A 24181-nucleotide genomic window follows, 5' to 3' on the forward strand; every position below is an offset into this window, starting at 1 on the left:
AATTACTGTTTGCGCCCCCACAGGGAGGAATGTCGGTGGATTCCATCACTGACCTGGACGACAACCAGTCCCGCCTCCTGGAGGCGCTGCAGCTGTCCCTGCCAGCTGAAACACCGAACAAGAAGGAGAAGCACAGGGACAAGAGGCTGAGCCTCAATCCCATCTACCGGCAGGTCCCCCGGGTGGTTGACAGCTGCTGTCAGCACATCGAGAAATATGGTGAGAGTCCAATTTAGTGCTGCTCCCAACTTGTGGTCGGTGCCAGCTTCCACACGGAAGTCACGGTTTCCGTTCTCCATTCAGGTTTGCAAACGGTTGGCATCTTCAGAGTGGGCAGTTCGAAGAAGAGAGTCCGACAAGTGAGTCTTCTCCTTCAATGCCTGTAAAATGTCTGCTTTTCCTAATTTGTCAGCCGCAGAAAAAAAAGAAAGCCGTTTCCCAGCAACACATCAAAGCCTCATTCTGTTGATGGAAAAATTAGTTTATTGTGTGCCTTACTCATAATTTCACACATCGTTTCTAAGAAAAGCGTCTGAGAAAAAAAAGCAAATAACAGTGCAGCATGTTGTTGTGGCAGGTTCTGCATTTTATCTGCCATTGAAGAGCAAAACTTGTATGTAGTACAGGCCTTGTGGAGTTTTAAAGGTTTTGACAATTAATTCTTTGATTTTCGATTCATTATTTACATTAATTTAACCAAAAATCAGGCGGGGTAAACAACATTTATTCTCAGTGGCCTTGTGGTTTGAGTGTCTGCCCTGTAACTGGAAGGTCGTGGGTTCAAACCTAAAGACTTTAAAAATGGGACCCAATGCTTGACAATCAGCATTAAGGGGTTGGATTGGGGGTTAAACCACCAAATGGTTCCCCAGCGCGGCTGTGTCTGCAGCTCAATGCTCCCCCAGGGGATGGGTCAAATGCGGAGAACAAATGTCCCACACCTAGGTGTGTGACAGATACTTTAACTTTAACTTTGATTTTCTGCTTGAAAGTTTTGAGCTCCTCCATTTTTGGGAGAAAAACAGTTTTGGTTTATAAGCTGTCAAAGTTTACATATCTCATGACTGAAAGGTCATGGATGGGAAGTTGTATTTTGTCATAAAAAATATTCTGTCCAAATTAAATAAATTCCTCATAAAAAAAACATTCATGTCATCTTTAATCTGTCAGTTTTCCGTAAACAAATAATTGGCGGTCTAACTGTTTGGAGGAAGTATCAAAACAAATGTATTGCATTGAAAAATTAACATGTTTTAGCACAAGTACATCCCTACAATCCATCATCATGTGGAATGGGAGCAATGTCAAGGTCAGATGGCCATGATTACTGCTAGAAGATTCCAATGCTGAATGTCCCGGGCCGCTTGATGGAGCAAAAAGGAAGGGCTTTTGTGTGTGTCGGAATGAGTATAATGTTCATTGTGATGCACGGGGGATGTTTCTAAATCCCCCCTTTTCCTCCCTTTCTGTTCGCACTTTTGCACCCTTTCCTCAGCTGCGAGAAGAATTTGATCGTGGCATCGATGTGCAGCTGGACGAAGAGCATAGCATTCACGATGTGGCCGCCCTGCTGAAGGAGTTTCTCAGAGACATGCCTGACCCTCTTCTCACGAAGGAGCTCTACACGCCCCTCATTAACACCACGCGTGAGCATCAAACAGCCGTCACCTTGTTTTTTAGTTATTTTTTGTTTTTCGACTGTCTTCTCTTTTGGGTTTGCAGCATTGGAGCCAGAAGAGCAACAAAGTGTCACTCAGCTTCTGATTTACTTACTTCCTGCCTGCAACAGTGACACTCTTTACCGTCTGCTGGAGTTCCTGTCCAACGTGGCCGACCACGCCAATGACCGGCATGACAAAGAGGGAGAGGAGGTGAGACCCAACCCGGTCTGTAAAGAAGTTAAACTCCCTTAAAAGTCACTGACCTCTTTTAAAAACAGCTGCTTTGAAGCATTCTGTTTCCATCCCATTGGCTGTAAATAACCAGATTAAGTGACAAAAAGAGAAAGGTGTTCATCTAACGGCTGTGGACCGTACCACTCCGTGGGACAGCTGGTACCGGGCTAAAGAGAAGAAGATCAAAACTTACAGACCAGACCAAAAAAACAAAAGTTTTTACTCCAAATATGGATTTAATATGACATTTGTCTTTTTGTATTTATCCTTAAGAAATGGACAGGGCTCAGGTTGGCGTCTGATTTTTTAGCTTCCATTTTGACAGTTATGGGTGAAGAGAAAACTGATAATCCTTTTTAATGGCTCCTACACAAAATCCATGGTACAAGTTAAGTTTAAACCAGGTGCAGATATTTTACAGATAAGGATAAACTTTACCCTCAAAACTTAAGCAAAAGTGGGGGCTAAAAATAAATATATGACACCAACTTCACCCTCGTACAGGCCAGTCTGTGAAATTATTGTCATTAAATGTCCTGGAAATGATCTACATAGTTTGCTATCAGCACTGTAAAAACACTACTGAGATCATGACGTAATCCATCAGTAGAAAGAGTCTCTACACAACTCTTTCTACTTCTTTGCTTCTTGTGACTCCAAAATCAACATGAAATAATGAGACCATCTCCAAATGTACAAAAACGTTGCAGCATAGCACAATATGTGGGAAAGCGAGTTAAAATTCCCAAACCAAAGCCAAATCGATGGCGGATTTTTACAGGAGCAGACTAGAACTTGATATTTTCACACCCTCAAAAATGTTTGTTAAAGCCTTTTTAGAATCTGTTGGATTAAAGGCTTCAAAACAGATATGGTAAATTCAATCACGAACAGCATTTACCCAGTAAAGTCCTAAAAACGATTCAGATTGAAACCGGTAAACTCAGCTCCTGTTCGCAGTTTCTGAAAATCTCAACGATGCTTCGTCAACAATACTCGTCTCTTTACATGTTTTCAGGTGTTTTGGCCTTTTTGTGCTTTTCAGCGAGATCTGTGGAATTAAATGTTTTTTTTTTCCTTTTATGGATTTATGGCTACTGTAACTGAGATTAGGAAAAGTTTTACTGCTTTATGTTTGCGAAATTGCTGGTCAGTCTTTCTGGACTTCTTTTGGTTCCTATCTGTCCACTGGGACTGAAGGTGGAAAGGAATTAAACTGGAAAAGAAATAGACAAATTATTGTTTTTCTAACGTTGGAAAATTGAAGAAAAAAGTATGACATTTGGAATGAATGTCTGTTTTAGGAGACAGGGAATACATTTGAAAAAATTGGTATTGAGTTTCTTTTGGGCGGCGACTTTTGGCAACAACGTGACATCATTTGCACAGAAATGTTGTAAATGTGTTGGAGTGTTCATTGTTTAAATTCTACGGCTTGACGTAGTGCTGTTGACTTTTTGAGGGTTTTAAACCCTCAGTAGTCACTGAATCCTTGCAAATGGATCAAACTGATATTTTGGTACCATATCCTGGACATAAAACATAAAAAGGATTTTTGGTCTGCACTTCAACTGGTGTTTGTGCTAATTTTGTGTGCAATTTTATATTAGTAAATATTGTGTTTTAGCCATTGTTGTTGCCCTAAGACTCTCTCTTTGGTTGTAACTAGGATAATTTGGTAAATAGTGAGAAAAATACCATTTCATCCATTTGTTACTGGTGATCAGAAAAACATTTGCTCTGCCCTCGTCTTCCACCGGAGTCCTCCTTACACCACTCCTACACACTGTACGGCCACCACTCTGCCGTCTCTGATTTCTGTCAAGCTACGTTAACAACCAGGCATGTGACACGTGTTCAAGAACATGCTTTTAGCGGGTTCATACTGGACTGTAGCCTCCTGATTCAAGCCCATGTCCGCCTCCCACAGTTGAAAACATTCTGGCGACTCTTGCTCCAGGCTTTTTCTTCAACAGCTCTATTAAGAGAAATAAAAGACTTGGTCTTATAGAATTCCGGCCAGGTACAAACCACAAATATTATTCGTTTTCACACAGTTGGCGCTTCTGGGGCTTAAAGGGATGACACTACCACATTCGAGTCCTTGATTGGTCAAGATTTAACTTTAAGCATGTGTTCAAAGGCCACACCATTTGTTTGAAAACGGTTGGAAAAACTTGGAATACGACTCGTGAAGACAGAAGCCGGAAACGTGGGTTCACGTAGACTTTATATTGAAAGTGGTTGCTTGAACGCGTGTTGGTGAGGACGGAGTGAACATAGACCAAAATGTCTGCACCAGATGCAATCCATTTGTGTCCTCCTACCTCCAATTCAATTACACATTTTGCTCCACTATTTTCCGGAAAAGCACATCACCATTCTTTTAGAAAAGCCCATCACCATCTGTCCTCAGTTTCTGTCCTGAACACCAATTGTCCCCGTAACCTCCTCATCACCTCCTCATCACCTCTGTTCCCTTCAACCAAATGTATCAGTTTAAGCCAATCCCCACTCTCTCCTCTTTAGGGATTATCCAGATCCCCTCATCCATCTCCCTCCAGAATTGTCCTTTTTGGTGTAGCTACTGGAGACACATAACCACTGACAAACACTCACCACCTTCAACTTCCAGCTTCAGACTCTTCACTCTTCACCGCCAGAACGTTTTTAGCAAACACCTTCAGGATCTCTGCTCCTCCGTTCCTCTGTCCATCCACACCACGATGGAACAGTTTGAACTGGGTTCCAAACTTTAATCGTATAGTTTCCATGTTTATTACAATGACTATCCAATGACATTAAAGGAAATTCTGATTACAAGACATGTTTTCCATGAAAATGATACTTAGGTTTATTTTGCCTTCAATCTGATGCTTTCATTGTCATAGTTTGTCATCTAACTGGCATATATATTACAATCATAACCCAAACATCTTAATTATTTCAAACTATTTTTTAATGAATAAAAACATATAATGTTATATGTTGGAAATGAAACAAAAGACTCAGGACAGGTGTCTGAAAAATCCTGATTATCATTACTGTGTATAAATGTGAATTTCAGATGACGGGGAACAAGATGACGTCACTGAACCTCGCCACCATTTTCGGCCCCAACCTGCTCCACAAACAGAAGAACTCTGACAAGGAGTTCAGCGTCCAGAGCTCTGCCAGGGCCGAGGAGAGCACGGCTGTGATCGCCGTCCTGCAGAAGATGATTGCAAGCTACCAGTCGCTCTTCATGGTCAGTGAAGTGACCCTTACTCAGAAAACACCCTCAGACTCACCCATTTGTGTGGGTTTGTGAAGAAACTACCCCTTGGTTGGGCAGACAACAGGTCCTTTCTTAATGCGCTTTGGCTTTATACAGACAGATTTCCATGAGGAGAAGACAGTTGGTTTCCATAATACAAAAGCAGTTTAGCTTTGGTTTTTGTGTTTACAAAGAGATTTGAGGGCAGCTCGAGTTTCTTAAATGACATTCGGGGGTTTTCTGTGTGGTTCACTTATGTCTGGGTTTGTTAGGAATCAGACAATTTATACTCCCAGAGCTTTTGAGAGTGGAAATCATTGTGGACAGAATTTTGGACCATCTGAATCAGTTTTTACAAGATGCACACAAAAGGTTCTCTACGGATAAATATGCCGGAAAAGTCAATGAATTCTACTTTTTATATACCTTCTAACTCCCCACAAAGAATAGAGTAACTGTTTAATACATTCAAATAAATATCTACAAAATTAAGTTTTGATTTCTAAGATTTTGTCTTGGGTTGAATGGTTTTTGTTGTTTTCAGAAAAGACTGAAACCAAACTTTGTAGCCATTGTGGATGTGTTTAAGCCTTTGTGACTGTCGTTGAAGGTGCCTCCGGACTTGCAGAATGAAGTGTTGATGAACCTCATGGAGACTGACCCGGATGTGGTTGATTACCTTCTAAGAAGGAAGGCGTCCCAGTGAGTTGCTCTCGTCCAGTTCTAAGCATCCCGGTGTTTCTTTTGCGTCCTGAGTGTCTTCATGGTTTGGATTTGTCCTCAGGAGTCCCGACCTTCTACAGTCAGAGGAACCCTTCAATCTGAGCGAGCATCATTCCTCGACCGACTCCAATAAAGCATCCAGTGGTGAAGTGTCCCCTTATGACAACAACTCCCCGGTCCTGAGCGAGCGCCGGGGAGAATCGGGGAGTTCGCCTGGTGAACAGCTCGCCAACGTCCCGGAGAACTACTCTGAGGTGGGACAGGAAACCGACTCGTGGGGTTCCAAAGGTGAGCTCCTGTTTTCGTCCGTTTATTATGGGCCTTTCTTTAAAGATAGCTTCTTAATGACACATTTTATTTTCATTAAAAAAATAGCTATATGCTTCTTTCAGAAGAACATGCGAACATTTGGGGAACGTGGCACAGTACTCTCAAACCTGCACTCAAGAGCCAGTCTTACACAGGTAACACATTTCAGAGTGTGATCGTCAATAACTCGGCCGCCGTTGGCGTGATTTGAGATCTACCACCCACGTTTGAGCTAATACTACATACACACCGGGCATGTGGCGCGCCTTCAAGAACACGCGTTCTTAAATGTGCTTTCAGCGTAATGCTTTGGTTCCAAATACAACTGCCACTGCGCGATGGGGAGGGATCCGCAGAATCTTCAGGATTTCATGCCGCCGCCCGATTCTTTAAAAACCATTGGCGTGGTCATGAATGTAGATCCAGTGAGGAGGGGATGGCGTTAAATACAAAATCGTGCAACAGCTGGGGGGCCACAGAGCTTTTTTTTTTTTTTTAACCCTCTAACAAAGAGGTTCAGCTTCAGTGTTCTGACTCATCGTAACTTTTCAACCAACACGATTGATGTGATTAAATCAACAACCTACATATTTTTGGTTGCCATTACACATTTTACATTTTCTACATTTTATATTTAAACCTTATTTTTATTCCAGCCCTGACTTTCATATTTTTTTTTAACACCTGGGGCATCATAATTTTTGTTGTGCATACAATGACATCGAAGGAAATTCTGATCACTATTCTGACAAACAAATGTTTTCCATTAAAATTTACACTTATAGATTTATTTTGCCTTGAATGTAATGCTTTCGTTGTCCAGCAGCTTTGATCAACGCTTTATGGTAGAGTTTAAACAACCAATGTAAGTCAGCTGATTCTGACGCCGCAAAGCCTCTTTTCTCTGCGCCAAAGTCTATTGGAATGATCCAATTGTGTTGATTCAAAGGGGAGCATTGGAGGCTATTTTTTTTAAGTTTCTGGTATGACCCAATCATAGAATTGAACCCTGAATCTGTTTACCTTTGTTGTGAAGTTGGAGTCCTCTACAATAAAGTGAATAAGCGCTTGTAAGTGAACCCCCTAGCTGTTATTTGGTCAACTGCAATTAGCAGCTGTTTTTGTGTGAGATGTTTCATTATTACTGCACTACAAAAATGAAAAATCATTGCTATCCTTGTTTTTTTTTTACCATTGAATCATTCTCTCTTCCAAGGATCCCATGGGAACATGTCAGAGGGAAGCTCCCGCAGCTCACAGGAAGGTCTTGATGGACTTCATGGTGACATCAAGCAGCAAACATCTGTACAACAACCCACACCTGGAACAACTGAGTACAGACCCCACACACGCGTGACTCGAGTGTGCACTGGCACTCCCTTGGAGGCGGGACATCCGCGGCTCCAGCTAACCACAAATTCCCCCGTGACAAACCTCAACAGCAGACATGGCATCCAGCGGCCAACTGGACACGGAAGTACCCGCATTTCCAGATCTCAAGGTGTGGGGAACACCGGGAAAGGTGTCCCCTCCGTGTTTCACCAATCCCCACCCCCTTACACCGCTCATCACAGAATGGCGAACTCGCAAAGCTCCCCTCAGCTCTCTCAACAACCTCCGCAGCAAAGTAACTCGGCCTCGGCCAGAGAGGCACAGATGGTGCCGCGGAGTCAGGAGTGGCAGGACTGGCAGAGGGAGCGGTGGCAGATCTGGCAGCTGCTTTCCTCAGACAATGCTGACACACTTCCAGAGACACTGGTGTGATGTCACACCCTGAATTGTAGAGATTATCCTTCAGTTAACGACAAACCCTGCATCTTTTTCCCCTTATGCCTGCCTGATTCCTGGTTCACATGTGGTTGGTGTTTACGTGTGCAGCTGCTGCCTCCTCCAAAAGCCACTAATATCTTGTGTTTTGTGTGTTTAGAAGACACTTCAGCTTCCAGCCTACATGTGCTGTCCATTATAACGTTAGGGGCTTTAGCTGCCCGCCAGAAATACCTCAAAAGGTTCATCCTTTCTAAACATGATCAAGTTTTTCTTTCTTTTAATGGAGAATTTTAGTAAACTATTCTTTTTTTATTTTTTTAATATTTGTTCTCAGTTAAGCAGTTGTATTCTTTAAAAAAAAAAAGAAAGCAAACAAAAAAACATCCATGTATGCATTGCTGCTAGATGTTAACATCTTATGTAAATAGGTCACGCTGAGGATGTAAATAGATGTACAACTATTGACAAAACATGGAATTTGTTGTGTAAAATACGAAACTTGCCTTAAAGTATCTACCTAGACGTGCTCAGATGGCCGTTCCTGTGTCACATTGGGAATGTAAAAGCTTCGCTTCAGGCTCTGAATTGGTTAGGAAGCTCTTAGCTGGGAGTCTGCTGCTGTGTGCCAAAGCCTCTTTATTTACTCCAGGATTTTCTTGGACCGCTCTGTTTGTTTTGTCCATTTTTTTGGGGGGATAATTCCAGGTGAAAACTGAGGAGGTTCATGTCTGGGTTGGGTCTCAGTGAGCTGAGGCAGATCGAGACTTTTTAGAGACACAAAAGTGGGATAAAATACGTTAATTAACAGTTTTTGTTGTTGTTTTCAACTGGTATTGCTTGAATTAGGTATACACAGACGGAAACGTTTATGTAAACGGTATCGAACAAACTGAAATTGCGTGAAAATGGTCATTTTAAAATGTGTCTAATCCTGTTACATATCTTTGAATCACATCTCAAAAGGTTATACGTGTACAACTAAAACTAAACAGGAAACAATTTAAGACTGGTTCAGGATGCCCTTAATATTTGTTTGGAATTGTTTAAAACCACAAATATTTCAACGACTTTTACCAATATCGCAACTTGTTTTCAGACAAAATAGTATTATTTAAGTAGTATTAGTAGTATAAACCACTACAATGATTAGTTTCGGGCAGATCAAACTGAAATGTTTGTTGTGGAATCAACTGTAGTTAGAACAAGTATTATAAAGAATTACGTTCAAAATTGAACTGAGATGACCCTGACATTGGAGTCATTCTAATTGGCTAAAACGGGTCACATGTCTGGGCATTTCCAGGTCATATAACACTAAACCCAGGACCGTTCAGAACGGTGCAAATGACCAGAACTGTTCTGGGAGATTTGCTGAACAAATATCTTTTGAGACGTTCTGTGACAAACATGAGGACATCTGCAACCATTTGTCTGCACTTTTTTCACCAGCTGTTACAAAAAAATTACTTTCACTATTTATTGACAATCCTACAAAATGTTTGTTGTGTGAATATTGGGAGAAGTTCCTACCAAAATGTGGGCTAAAGTTGGAAACATTGGCAGAAAATTGAGATTCCCTATTAGTGACATGCCCTGATTTACCAATGAAACAGAAAAATGTCTTCCATTTCTCACTTTTGACTAATAGAAACTCCATTAATATGAGAATTAGAAAGCCTGCAATAACATGAGGACTAAGATTTCCTTTATGAATTTGTCAATATGCCACCAGGAAACCAGTATCAAACACCAATATCAATAAAGTCTCTGGTTATAACAAAAGTCTTAGGTTTTGGTATAATTTCGACAAACGTTTGGGCTGATATTTCTATTGGTAGTTTGAAAACTTCAGCAGAAAAGCAATTTTCCAATCCTCTGCTGTAGCTGTTAAACATTTCATATATCGTCAGTGTAAAAAAGGTTGGCTTGATTGGTGTAATCGACCTGTAGGTGTCACGTGTGACAACACTGAGGATCTTTGGCTTTATTAAGAAGTTCTAACCAATTCCTTGATTGGTATTTGTCGCAGTCCAGTGAGATCCAACCCGAACAAGAATCTGAGTTCATCTATGATTGTACAGATTCACCTCTATTGGTATTTTTGGTAATTAATGTTCACCTGTATACATATTTAAAAGCCATAGACTAAAAACTAAAACATAATTAGAACATTATTTTTTTTAGCCTTTTTAGATTTAAATTCTCCTTTAAAACCATTAAAAAAAATCTAGCTAATTCTCAACCCTCAAAGGGCCTCATTTAATTTTTAGAGAATACTTTAAGGCTCTCTTATTGCAGGTTACATAAAATGGCTAAATATGCAGTGTCAATCACCCCTATTGACTTCATTTAAATGTCACAAGTGAATATTTGCTGGCAAGTTGTTCACTTTTTCATCCGATTCTAGTGTTTTGGAAGCCAGAGATGAGAGCCTTATGAGTTTAGCTGTGGTTATGGCGCCACCCTCTGTCACACGTAAGCATATTACGGCCTCCCACTGTCAACCCGTCTCCATGGAAACCCAACAAGCAGACTCCAAGCACCTTTTATGAAAATGTGCCATATCTCCCGCTCCAAAAAGTCCTGACATTGGTTTATTTTCTGGTTTGTTGTCTTTTATGTGTTATAAGAAAAACAGTATCATTTTTACTCAGAAGGAGGAAGACAGTATTCCTTTGTGGTCCTAAAATGTTTTGGTGACTCTACCAGACTGTTTTGTTGTTTTATAATTTGGTGGGCGTTTCCAGGTTGTCTTGTAACTGCTTTTGTACGGCGTGCCATTGTCAACAAATTGAATGGGATTAAATATGTTTATGTTTACAAACGAGTCAGGTCCAATACTTTTTCTATGCAGTATGTTTTCAAAATGTACTTTTCCAAATAAGTGAATAATGACTGGAAATATAATTTTTTTTTACTCACAAAATTTCCTTCTTCTTGTGTCCATCTAGAGAAGAAATAGTAAAACTATGTAAGTTTCCTTCTGGCTCCAATGAAATGAAATCAATTAATTTGCCGTTTTTTCCTGATGGATTTTGGAACCAGATGTCATCAGTGATTGGTAAGAGTTGGTCGGAATCAGCGTTTCTTTCGCAATCACTCTCACCAATCAAGAGTGAGCTTGTTGGAAGGCCACACCCCTACCACTTGAAAGCGGGCTACAAGAAAAACATTTTGAGGCACCTGATTAGCCAGTTTATAACTTACACTACAGAAAAGAGGGTGGGGTCACTCAGTCCAGATCTCATGTACAGTCAACGGTTCCACCACAACATTCCAGTTTATGATAAAGTTTGAATTTTTGATTTGACGACTCAAACATTTTAATTAGTTTCCTTTTTCTGCTGACATTTTTGTTTCCAATTTTTGTCCTCTGTGTGGCAAAGTTTCTGCAGCAAGTTTGAGTTGATTTTCCTGAATATTAAGTCTTCTTTGATATGATTAGCTTAGTGCTGTTGGCCTAAGACATGTTGTTCACCTCTTGGCTCATCCTTTCAGCGGTCGCCACAGCAATTCAGCTTTCACTGGTTCGCACAGGCGGTTTTCACGCCGGATACCCTTCCTGACACAACCCTGTCTTTTTAAGGCAGAGGGAGACCAAGATACCCTAAGATCAAGATCAAGGATCAAGATTAAGAGACCGCAAGATCAAGCTCATAGCACACCCTGAGAAGCCAACTGAGCTATCCAGCTGCAGCCCAGTGCCATACATGACCTTCAGAAATCAGATTTTTTTTTTTTTTAGAATTCTACAAAAATGAAAACCAAAAGATTGTTGAAAGTATTTCTGTGACTTGTTGCATCTCTTTTGATTCGTATTAACTCCTAAAGTCCCACTCTAATCATCTTTTGTTCTATTTTTAAAGAGTTTCCTGTGGTCTTTTAATTAGGATTACCCAGTAAGCTATTTTTAGCAACATTTTAACATTTTAAAAAACCTGTGTCGTTTTCTAGGACATAGTTTCTGCAGAGAAGCAGGAGTTCATTAGAAATTCACCTCTTAATTGTGGGCAGACTATTTGCCATCCTCCCTTTCGTTTACAAACGTTCCCCCTAGCTTACAGCCGCTCACAACCCCAACCCAACATTACCGGTTCAACAAAAACAGTGAGCAATGTTGGAGCTATCCAGCCGTACAGCTTTGATCCAGATTCCAGTTTAGACGAGGAAAACAAAGACGTTCGTGGATCTATTTGTCTGCAAGGGGATATATGGGGATGGAGCGGAGCAGGAAGTTGGTGGCCGGTTCTAGCTTCTACAACACTGCTTTAATCTTTTCCAGTGGCATTTTTTTCATCATCAGGAAGTGGAGAAAAACAAAATAAAATTTTAAAGAAAAGCAAATGATGTACAGTCATGCAATAAAAAAAGCTAGAACCCTCCACTTCTCAAACTTAATTTTACAAAAATGATCCTAAAGTTCTCTTTAAAGCAATAGACAGTTTCACTAAAAGAGACTCCCAAAGGTCCTCCATAGCTGCCTCAGATGCTGTATGTGAGAGTTTTGCAGACCACTTCAGGAGTAAAATCAATACTATTAGATCTAGTCTCTTAACTCAAAAAGCTGTTGTTTTGAATGAAACTATAGCATTGTATTTATCAGAGGAAACACTGGAAAGTTTTGGCCTGGTTGATGCTGTGGCACTTGGTCAGGTTTTCTCCCAGTTAAAGCCAACCACCTGCCTTTTAGACCCAATTCCCACATCACTGTTAAAAACATTCTACGACTTCTTTGAGTTTGAGCTTTTACGGATAGTACACTACTCTCTTCAGACAGGTGTCTTCCCTGCTGCCTTTAAAAAGGGAGTGGTGAGGCCTCTTCTGAAGAAGAGTTATTTACATCCAAACTACTAGAACAATTATCGTCCAGTATCCAACTTAAGTAAAATGATCGAAAAAACGGTTTTTATCCAATTTATTGAGTTTTTAAATAGAAATAACATCTTTGAAAAGTATCAGTCCGGTTTTAGAACAAACCACAGCACAGAGACAGCCCTTGTTAAAATACTAAATGATATTAGATGTAACCTGGACTGTCAGAAACTCTCAGTTCTGGTACTACTGGATCTCAGTGCTGCATTTGACAAAGTAGATCACAGTCTTTTAATCAAGAGGTTTGGGTGGTTTTACTCCCATCTCACAGATCGAAGATTTTACGTAAGTATGGAGACATGCTCCTCAAAGGTCTCTGACATAAATCAGATTTCAATGTTAGGCCCACTTCTTTTTAATCTGAATATACTGCCACTTGGGGACGTCATCAGGATGCATGGCGTTTGTTTTTTATAGCTACGCTGATGACACTCAACTCTACACCGCTGTGTCTCCTGATGACGAAGAGTCGGTCAACACACTCTTACAACGCATTTTAGTCATTAAGTCATGGATGGCAGAGAACTTCCTACAGTTAAACCAGGAGAAAACAGAGGTTTTAGTGATCGGTTCTGAAGACAAGAGAGAGATTGTTTTATCTAAACTAATATTGTAATGCTCTGCTCTCTGGTCGTCCCAGAATAAGGATATCGAACCTTCAACTGCTGCAAAATTCAGCAGCACGCGTATTGACGAGGACCAGGGGGCGGGAACACATTACACCGGTTTTAAAATCGCTGCATTGGCTCCCTGTGCAATTCAGAATTTATTTTCAAGTTCTTTTATCGGTTTATAAATGTTTTTATGGTCTCGGGCCTTCATATTTATCTGACATGATTTTAGAGTATGAGCCCTCGCGGACCCTGAGGTCCTCTGATACCGGCCTTTTGGTTATTCCAAAAGTTAGAACTAAAACATACGGCGAGGCCTCATTCAGTTTTTACGGACCTCGCCTGTGGAACAGCCTCCCAGAGAGCCTGGGCCGCAGAGACTGTTCATGTTTTTAAAGGACGGCTTAAGACCTACCTTTTTAATTTAGCTTTTAGTTTAATTTTAGGAATTTATTTGATATTTGAATTATTTATGTTCTCTTTTTACTGGTTTTATATATGTATGTATATACATTTATTTATATTTATTCATTTATTTTAAATTTTTTAGTCACACTTAGCATTTTATATGTCTATTAAGGTTTATTTATGTAATTATTTGTTTTTGTTCTCGTTTTAAATATATTTTAATTTTATTCCTTTTACATTTTATTTGTAACTCCAGTGTTTTCCTCAGAGGGATTCTCCACATCAGTGACTGAGCCTTCTCAGTCAACGGGGTCACTGCAGTGGGATCTCCCGGGTCAAACTCTTTTGATTGGATCTGGGGGGTCCTGTGGTAATGTACTCTGTGAACTTGGGTGGGGGGGGGGGGGGGGGGGGGTCACTGATGTGGACATGTCCCCAAAATATCGTTTCCCCACTTCAGGACAAAGCCAGGTCTCTACATTCCATCATTTTATTACTCTTTTTTACCATGGTGTGTGTATGTGTGTGGTGGTGGTGGTGGTGGTGGTGGGGGGGGGGTTGTCTGCATTGTTTCTCGTGTCATTTTGTTTTTAACTTTGATTGTATTTTCATTGGAGTGGGTCTTAACGGTTTCACTGATAAACCCTTTGGCTAAATCCTGCCCTTTTATAATTTTGTCTGATTATTTCCACCAACCACACACTTTTTAAGTGAACAGCTTCATTAAGGGCCAACAGGGCGTATAAATGAAGCACTATCAGGGAAGGGCACTACCTCACTCCAGAGGAGGCAAGGCCCTCCCTACCCCAGGTCTAGTGAGGGATATGACACCCCCCCATCACAACACAAATGCACCGCATGCAGACCTGCAACAACTTGGTCCACCACAGGAGAGTGCTCATAGGCAGTAGGAATAGACCATGGGGGAGAATGGGGGGATGTAGAGGGCTGTCCTCCAGCTCTGGAAGTTTTATCTCCAATTGAGCCACAAATGGACCACCACTCTAAACCTAACCCTCATGTTCTTCGGACTATTATCTATCCCCTTTGGCCTAATAACCCCCAATAAGGGTGAGACTCTGCGGCATCCAGACGTGTCCCCCTGCTAAAGCCAGTACATGTGCTGCCCTGTCTAAAGTTTGCTACAGAATTTAGAAGATCCAGAAGAGGATTGGGAGAATGTCCAATGGTCAGATGAAACCAAAATAAACTGTTTGGCAAGAACTCTACTCATCGTGTTTGGAGGAGAAAGAATACTGACTTGCATCCAATGAACACCATACCTACTGTAAAGCATGGAGGTGTAAGCATCATGCTTTGGGGCTGTTTTTCAGCAAAGGGACCAGGATGACTGATCCGTGTTACAGGAAAGAATGAATGAAGCCATGTATGAGTGAAAATCTCCTTCCATCAGCAAAGACATTGACGATGAAATGTGGCCGGGTCTTTCAGCATGACAACAATCCCAAACACACGTTGCCCGGGTAACAAAGGAGTGGCTTCCTAAGAAGCATGAGTGGCCTACCCAGTCTCCAGATCTCAAACCCATAGAAAATCTTTGGAGGGAGTTGAAAGTCCATGTTGCTCAGCGACAGCCCCAAAACATCACTGCTCTTGAGGAGATCTGCATGGAGGAATGGGCCAAAATACCAGCAACAGTTTGTGAAAACTTCAAGAAGACTTAAAGAAAATGTTTGACTGCTGTCATTGCCAACAAAGAGCATATATAACAAAGTATTGAGTTTAACTCTTGTTACTGACCAAATACTTATTTTCCACCATTATTTGAATATAAACTCTTTAAAATCAGAAAGTGTAATATTTTTTACATTTTGTTTCTCATAGTTGAGGTATACCTGTGATGAAAACTACGTCAAGACGGAAAACTTGCACAATTAATGCCTGACTAAATACCTTTTGCCCCACTGTAAACGCAGAAGAAAGGTCACAAAAAAGCACAACTTTTTTTTTTGTTGTATTTACAAAAAGTTTTACTTTAAAACTTTTTTCTGAAACTATTTGAACAGGTTGTGTTTTGCTGGTACATTGAATAGAATTTTTAGTCATGAACTTATTTTGAGAAAACCAGTCCTTTTTCAAATTCTTTAAATCTATAGTACCCCTGGAGTTCCATCCAATAACCTTCACAAGGACTTCTGTGTGTTCAGTTCTTATCGAGACAACCAAAAAGGTGAAGGTAAATGAAAACTTTGGGTTTTTCAGGACAAAACTTGGTGTTTCTTTCTCCCTTGAAACTGTTTTGACGCCACTTTTGATATTGAGTTGAAAACCTTCACGAAGCAAAACAAGTTGTGTTATGAAACCAAAGCAAAATCACAGAAACTGGAGGCGTTTGCCTCGTCTGCATTATTTTGACAGTTTTCTTTTTTTTATTAGGTGGAGGAGATCAAAGCCACTCAGTGGGCGGCAGATTGTTCAGCGCGACTTAAAAAGCGCCCGTTAGATCTTCAGGAGGCAGCGGAGCAGAAAGGGAAGTGAGCCGGGAGTCTGGCAAAGATGTCATCCTCCTGAGCGTCTCCTGGCACATTTAAGGACAAACAAAGAGGAGGAGATCAAATTTAAAATACTAAAACAGATGACTCAAATGTAGAAACACTGAACCGGTTCTGGAATCTTTAACTTTTTAGCTGAGCCTGTCCTTAAATGGATGATTCCTCCATGCTGAATCATTATTGTCAATTGTTTTCTACTAACAAACTGTTGATAAAAGTCGTCTTTTCAACATCAACGATTTTTCCAAAAAAGTTAAGAGATTACAAAGACAATTATTGCCTTTATTTGACCCAACGACAGAACACGTTCCCCATTTATTCTACATATTTCCCATCATTGTCCTCTGTGAATTTTTCCTACATGCCACCACTAGAGGTCAGTCAAGAACCTTCCAACGATTCCCTCCCCTCCACATTTCCTCCTGTTTCAGATGAATCTATCAAATAAGCCGTTAGATCTATCTTCAGGTACATTATTACCTGATAGAAACAGAAGAAAGAAATCGAGAAGACGGACTGAAATAAAAAAATGAAGACTACATGTTTTTTTATTTCAATTTTTTGCAGTTTTGCCTGATGGAAGATAAAATTCCTTTCAGAGAAGTGAAATTAGCTGCTAGGTGGCATTAAATGTGCCAGAAAGTAGAATTGGTGACCGATGGGTCCTGAGGAAAATGGGACTGACACAGTCTGCAGTAAACATTTTTCGTTGCGTGAAATAACAAACTTTCATTAAGTTGAGCTTTCCTCACATGCACCTGTACCGAGGGTTGAGTGTTTTTGGTTGGAGGGTTGTCGAAAGGAGCGGCCTTAAGAGGAGAGTGTGTGTCTTTCAGTTGCGTTGAGGCTCGTAAGGCCACCTCAAGGGATGCCCTTAAAATGGAACGTACTATTGTTGTGCAAGCGGTAGGGCTAAGGTGGGTTAAACACACTTGTGGGTGATGCTGATGTAGGGTTTCGTAACGCCCCACTCTAGCCGTTAGTAAATCAAATCAAACTTTTTATATTTATATGGCACTTTTACAACTCAGGTCACTCAAAGTGCTCTCCATAAAAATGTAATGAAATAAAAAAATAAAAAAATTTTAAAACCCGCACAATGCCGACAACTCCTCAGTAAGGTGCGGGTTCTGGCTTTTTGTTGACTCCACGCAAATGCCTCATGCACAGGGTGTGCTGGTGCTATGCTAGTGCCCATAGGACGCTCGGACATAAGCACCGAGTGTCTAATTTTCACTTTATCATTCTGGAGTCCACTTATACAAGTGTTCATTCTGACCAGTCACTCGCAGCGTGCCAGCAGAAAAGGTGTGCATGAACATTTTCCCTCAACAGGTAAACAGAGCGGTCTACATCTTTGATGTTTCGTGGGTGCCACCTGCGCCCATTTTTTGCCTGCAAACCCCCCCCATGCACCCGTGAGGTCAGGCCTCGGATGCTGTCCTAGAATGAGATGCGTCTCATCTGGCTTCATGTCCCTCTTTTGTCGGTCTCTGATGGAAATGAGCCGCGTTTTAAATAGAATTTTGTGGACCATGACAAAACCACAAAGCTGCTTTGTTTCTGCAGCTAATGACTTGGCCAACGGCTAAACAATGAAAAAAAAATAAAAAGAAAGAACTGTTTGCCAGGAGAATCACACATGCACAAATTGCATGAAATCACACAGACCCTTTGAACTGTCAGTGCAAGAGCTCAACTCTGCAGGCTTTTATTTGTGCGCCTTTCAGCAAAAGAAAACTTATTTTTACTAGTTTTTTTTTTAATTTTTTCAAAAGATATCTACTTGTTCGGTGGATGCAGACTCTCGGACAGAACATGCTCTAAACGGCTTCTTCTCCGTTTGCCTACACATGCAGAACGACTCGCATCCTGAAAGGAATGTGTACCCACAAGGTCCTCATTAGCAGGCACAGTTGGTTCATTTTTGCTGTGCACCGCTCTTTATCGTCCAATAACAGACGGGAAGATAAAAAAATAAAAATAGAAAATGCTTCTGACCCGACTTAACCCAGTTCTAATTCACATGTGAATGGAACCCTCTGCCGGCAAAAGTATTAGATCACGGCTTGCATAAATATTTTTTTGCACTTTTACAGACCAAAAGCTGGAAATAAAAGCAGGACTCATGACCAGCGGTGCTGCAGAACTCTGCAAAAGAACATAAAAAACCATGAAATACGCTGCTTTCTTTACAGTTAAGCGGCGTGCGTCATGAGAAGGTTAAAGCACCGTGTCTGACACTTGGAATCATCAATAAAACACAACGCATGGCGCGCTGCTGTGCATTATATGCTGCCTACTCTTTGCATAAAATCAGACTTTCCAGTCTCCTAGCATCTGTTGGGCGGTGGTTCCATCTACTTCTGCAAACAAATAAAATGCCATCATCTGCCAGGGCTGGATTGGTCCGTCAATCCTGGATGAACTTGGAGGTTCTGCTGTCTGGACTGGTTGAGAATTCCATCTTGTTCTCATTTTGATGAACATTTTCCTAATCGTGTTGGCTTATAAATGCAGACAAGGACAGCCTGATGTTAAAAGCCTTTACTCTCCAGTCTCACTCGTCTTCTGTTTTGTCAGGGAGGTTAAAAATATCAGCACAGAGAAAAAAAACGATGGAAACATGACCCAGTCCAACTTTTTAATGTATAAAGGAAGCTAAAAAAGATAAACGATTGAACTGTTTGACGATATTAAAATGCCCTGTATAGAATTATTTTTCCCTTTGTTAATAGTAATTCCAAACATTTTTCAGTCTGTGAGCAGGAAAAGTCTTTCTGCTGCCTCTAGTGGAATTGTGATGAAAATATGCACCAAGTTAGAAACAATGGGGTTTATAACTTGGGGGGTCATGATACAGGGGGCTCAGAAAAGCCTGCATCAAATAAGACACGAAAGGTTATATAGTGTTTTCCCGGAGCTTTTCTTCTTTTGAAATTTGTTAGAGGGTTAGAAAAGTTTCGACTCAAAGGGAGAAAAACGACAGCAAATCCTCAATTCTCAATTTTATTCTTTTATTCTTTGTATTATTTTATTGCTTTTATTCTTTTATTGTAATAGTTTCTTTATTGCATCATATTGTTCAGTAATTTTATTTGATTTTATGGTTAGCATTTTGGTTGCCCCTGCTTTCATAAGTGCTATACAAATAATACATTGATTGATTGAATTCCCACATTTCAGAGAATACATCACCGTCTCTCATTTGCTTTGGTAAACGTCCCTGTTTTTGCAGAAGATGCTCCTTCTGGGGAGTTGGACCCTTTCAAAAAACACTTGCCTCTGCTTCTCCCTTGAGGTCTCTTTGAAATCACATTTCCCCTCTGAGATCTCTAGACCTCTTCCAAGTTTCCTAACAGTTGCTCCTACAAGCCAATCCTCCTCTACTGGTATTCACCTATAACTCTGGGTGTAGTTTGGAAAGTTCTACACGATTTCCTTTTGGGATCTAAGCTCCGTCTTCGTGGGAACCGGTGAAGGATTGGCCCAAAGGTCGCCGGTGAGAAGTCCAAACTTGGAGAAGAAAGTAAAAAACCTTTTCAGGCTCAATAAAAACATAAGCATCAGTCAGATAAACGACCGCTGGAGCCATCTGCAGTCACTTAGGTCAAAGTGGTTGGGATTACAAATGATACACAAGTGTGGAAACTACTTTTCTGTGTTTGAACATGTCAAAACTAAACTATGAGACCATCGTTTCTTTGAAACCCTTTGCTTGAGGGCTGTTATCACTTCAAACAGGAGGATTCTCTCCTAACAAGCGTAACAAGAATTTGGGCTCTCAGAGCAATCTACAGTGTGTCGCAAGTTCCAGAACCAATACTTCAAGTTTTATCGCAAAAAAATCTGGAAAAGAACATTTAAAAAAAATCAGAAAAACGTGTGGAAAACATCCCAGGATGGGGAAAAAGTGTAGAGACAATTCTGGAAACCATTAGCTGGTCTAAATATTAAGAGCAACAAAGTAGAAAACATTCAACCTCGCAGGAAAATAACACAACAGGAGAAAAATATCCTTTAAAGACGAGGAAAATTGTGTTTTCACCGTGTTCTTTGATGACGGAGGACACAAAGAGAATTAAGTTAAGAATTACTTTATTCAAATAGTTGTGAATCAGGAGAAAAATGCCATCAGAAAGGCTTGCAGTAGTGATGTAGAAGCTCTGAATCTAAACCACAAGCTCCATTTTTATTCCATTTTCTTAATTAAAAAAAAAAACAGTGGTCTATACTTAATTCGTCTTGGATTTTTCCTAAAAAGATTGACAGCAAAAATGAAAACATTTGTCATAAGATCACATTTTTAAACTCAAAAAGGATAGTTTTGGACTACATTTGTACAGAAACTGAACAGTGCATTTTCTTTGTTTGGAGAAGCCAATGAAAACTACACCTGCAGCAGAACTGCAACCTCCACGCCTCTATTTTGGCAGGAAGAAGAGTGGATTTGAAGCTGTTGAAGCTGAAGAATCTCAGTGAAATGTGGGCATGGTTGACCATTCTCTTCCTTTATGGTGATTGATGCTTATAGCAATGAAAATACATATCAAAGGCAATTTTTTCCCCCTGAGAGAATCAATAGTTGTCTTAAAATAAAATAAAAATTCTCTGCCTCAGTTCGCTATTTCCATTATTGCAATATTTTTGTTTGTAGAATTTGAGGAATTCTTTTCATTGATTGTCAGAAAAGTGTGTTTAAGTTTCTTTTTTTGTTTTTTTTTAAAGAACATTTCACTGCTTGTTTATGCTTCGTTTGTAGATTGAATTTTTTTCTTTTTGAAAGCTAAAAAGTAGTAATCATATTTGATCTTTGCACCTTGATGATCATTTGAGGATACAGCCAAAACAAAAGCAGCACTGCAAATGATTTAAAGACCCATTCTGATCATCTCTTCACCTATTTTCAAAGCGTTACCAGTGGTCTTAATTAAGATTATTAAGTTTTTAGCAAAAAATTTGTAAACCTGAGTTGTTTTGTAGGACATAGTTTCTGCAGAGCGGCAGGAGTTCATTAGAAATTTGTATCTGGCTTATGAGTCGGACAATGCTACCCCTTGCTGTTGCTGAGAGCTCTCTGTTTACACGATTGAGTGTAGAAGAGAAGTGGACTGAGTGAGTGTGACGTCACCCATAGAAAATGGCTGATGAAATGAAGCTAATGTAGTCGCCACTTTTTCTTTTTTTTTTGGGAGCCAGACGTCAGTGATTGGTCCAATTGGTCTGAGCTTAATTTATTTAAATATGTCCTCCATTATGAGAAAACTGCAGCAAGAACATACTAAAAACACCAAAGACACCATTTTCATCAGAGTGGGTTTTTTAGCTTTACATGAGCTTACGTGGAAAAATAATTCAAGTCATCTTTGCTATCCGTTCCTTAAGTTATATCAATAATACATGGCAACTAAATTAAACTAATTAAGACTTCCTTTTTCCTGTAATGTTAATCCGGGCACCATAAATGTGTAGATCAATATGTATGTTCATGTGACGATGAACCGATGACTCCTCTGTGTGTTGATGGTATGTATAGTTTGGGCAAACTGCATTTGATCTCCTCCATCCGTTTAGCCTGCTGTAAACATGTTTATCAGTCTGATCTTCTGAGTGCAGCTCGCTCCTCTGAAGGATATTTCCATCACTCACGAGCAACAGATGAGCTTCTTCCTGCAGCTGCTTTCTGTTAACGATACGCTTTGGAGTTGGTTTCTCATGACAGCTTGGCTTCGATACACACCCTCACTTCTACTGCGGCCCTATTTCATAGGGTCAGACTTTGAAATAGGCATGAAGAGAGGGAGTTGTACACAAAAATGACAACAATCACATAAATACTAGAATATCCATCACGTACTGTTTTACAAAAACAAGCATTGACTTAATAATGCCATAGGAATTATAAGAAGCAGAAATGTAAAATTCAGCTTTTTGTCATTGCCTTTCCATCTAGATAAAACACCCAAATGCAAAATTCACGTCTAGACATTTAATGTTATTATAGGAGTATTTATGCCCATCAAAAAAATGAGCCAATTGGTGATTGGGTTCTTCCAGACAGAAGCAGCAGTAAAATTCAGACTTCCTATCTAAATAAAATACACCCAAACCCAATATTCACATCTATTACAGGGTGTCTACACACTCAAATTAGTTGAATGTAAAGATTCTTAAGACCATCTGTACGAAGAAAATGAAACTAATAAGAGTCGGATGTTTCTTTCTCTACATATGGGATTCGATAGCTATAATTCCTAATGTTCCATTTTGAACCTTTTAGGACATGACGTCCACATGTGTGGACATCACATTTTGGGGTATATATCTGCTTACCTGGGCCATGTGATTACATTTGTAGAGGGTTAGCTCAAATATCAGCTCTAGTTTTAAGAGGTTACATTTTTTTTGGTAACCTGTGCAGTTTGCTTCATAAGGATTTCCACTACCCAGTTTTAATCCCAATTTTCAAGACATTTCTCCATGAATATCCCTAATTCTTGCACTGACGAGCATCAGCTAAGTTGCTAGGTGAGGTTAAAAAATTTACAACCAGTTCATGCCCTTATGACTCAAGACATCGGAAATAATTTCTACTGGCATTTAAAGTTCTACTCGCGTTGAGTAGAACTTTAAATATCCTTTTCCAATTATCACACAGCCACTAAAGAAATTTTGTGCAAAATGCACAGATGAAACTTGGTCAGACGTGAATATACGCGAGAATAGTTTTTACGTCTTTACATGACATTATTACATATCACGAATGAACCACGTTTAAACCACGAAAGAAGAAGTACATATAAACCAAGCAAAGAACACATAAATCAATGAACCATGTGTGATTATTGCGCTGTTTATGTGCAATACATTAGTGATTTGTCGGGCAATTGCGTAATTTGAATGTGACAGGAAATTACCCATTCTAAAAACATTTACCATCTCCAGCATATCAGCTCTGTGTTCATCCAAACAGGCCCTGATAAAACACTGACTAGTTAGGAATAGGAAAGATCATAAAATACTTTTTTCTTTGTGTTTATTTGATTCTATTAAAGACACTTTGATAAGAATGATGGTACAGCAATTTAGCCACAGCTTCAGCTCCATTTTCAAAAAAAGCCCCACCCCTTTTACTGTCTCCACCAATCATTCTTGGAGTCTTAATCACCCGTCATCAGTCTGACCAATCAGAAGTGGTTAAAAGTCTTCACTTCCTTGTTCTGATTCTGCTCATTAAGTCTCTCAGTTCCAACAAAAATACCAGCTAAAGCTCGTCTTTAGCGGTGTATCTTTCCGCGCAATCCGGTATCAGACAATGGAACAAGTGAACAAAACAATGAAGCTCAGAGACGCTAATCTGTCTAGCATCACTACATCTCCCATGATGCATTGGGTTAAAGTGACAGCGTCACAGCGCACAATGAGTCTTCCTGCTAAACATCTTGAATCCACAACGAATACACATCAAACCGTTTTTAAATCTTCTTGAGGAAAGAAGAGGTCAACAGTTTAGTTCTCCTTCAAGGTTTGTGTTTATTAACAGCCAAACATCCCAGAGTTTGGTCCAAGTCATCTTTCTAATTGAAACACTTTTCTAATAACGTCTGGATTATTTTATATGTTAAATTTAAGAAGAAATAACAACATTTAAGAAACAGGATTAAGGTGAAGTGGACCAGTGCAGTGTGAACGTAGCCTTAGACAACACCTGAGGGTAGCTAAAGGTGCAGTAGGTGTCTCGTAGAGATTTGTCATTGTTTGAACCCCCAAAATCCTATGCAGTGTGCATGGAGCTCGTTAGCAACTGTTGTGTGTAGCTCGACT

General features: G+C 40.1%; 2 protein-coding genes across 5 annotated transcripts in view; one reads left to right on the forward strand and one right to left on the reverse strand.

Moving 5' to 3' along the window:
- LOC101160392 (rho GTPase-activating protein 6) overlaps nt 1-10777 on the forward strand; it is a 98894-nt gene extending 88117 nt beyond the window's left edge. For 2 of the 3 annotated variants that reach the window (XM_023965744.2, XM_023965748.2), the window contains exons 6-14: nt 24-219; nt 304-359; nt 1496-1646; nt 1723-1871; nt 4963-5142; nt 5762-5853; nt 5936-6162; nt 6267-6338; nt 7400-10777. In XM_023965744.2, the coding sequence (XP_023821512.1) occupies nt 24-219; nt 304-359; nt 1496-1646; nt 1723-1871; nt 4963-5142; nt 5762-5853; nt 5936-6162; nt 6267-6338; nt 7400-7947 (1671 nt within the window). In that variant the 3' untranslated portion in view covers nt 7948-10777. The remainder of the gene's footprint in view (nt 1-23; nt 220-303; nt 360-1495; nt 1647-1722; nt 1872-4962; nt 5143-5761; nt 5854-5935; nt 6163-6266; nt 6339-7399) is intronic. The other variant, XM_023965745.2, reaches the window with a different exon arrangement.
- LOC101160633 (MSL complex subunit 3) overlaps nt 1-24181 on the reverse strand; it is a 205771-nt gene that overhangs the window by 100801 nt on the left and 80789 nt on the right. The window lies entirely within an intron of this gene.

Source organism: Oryzias latipes, chromosome 2, assembly GCF_053564925.1.
Source record: "Oryzias latipes strain Hd-rR chromosome 2, Olatipes_Hd-rR_3.1".
Classification (NCBI taxonomy): domain Eukaryota; kingdom Metazoa; phylum Chordata; class Actinopteri; order Beloniformes; family Adrianichthyidae; genus Oryzias; species Oryzias latipes.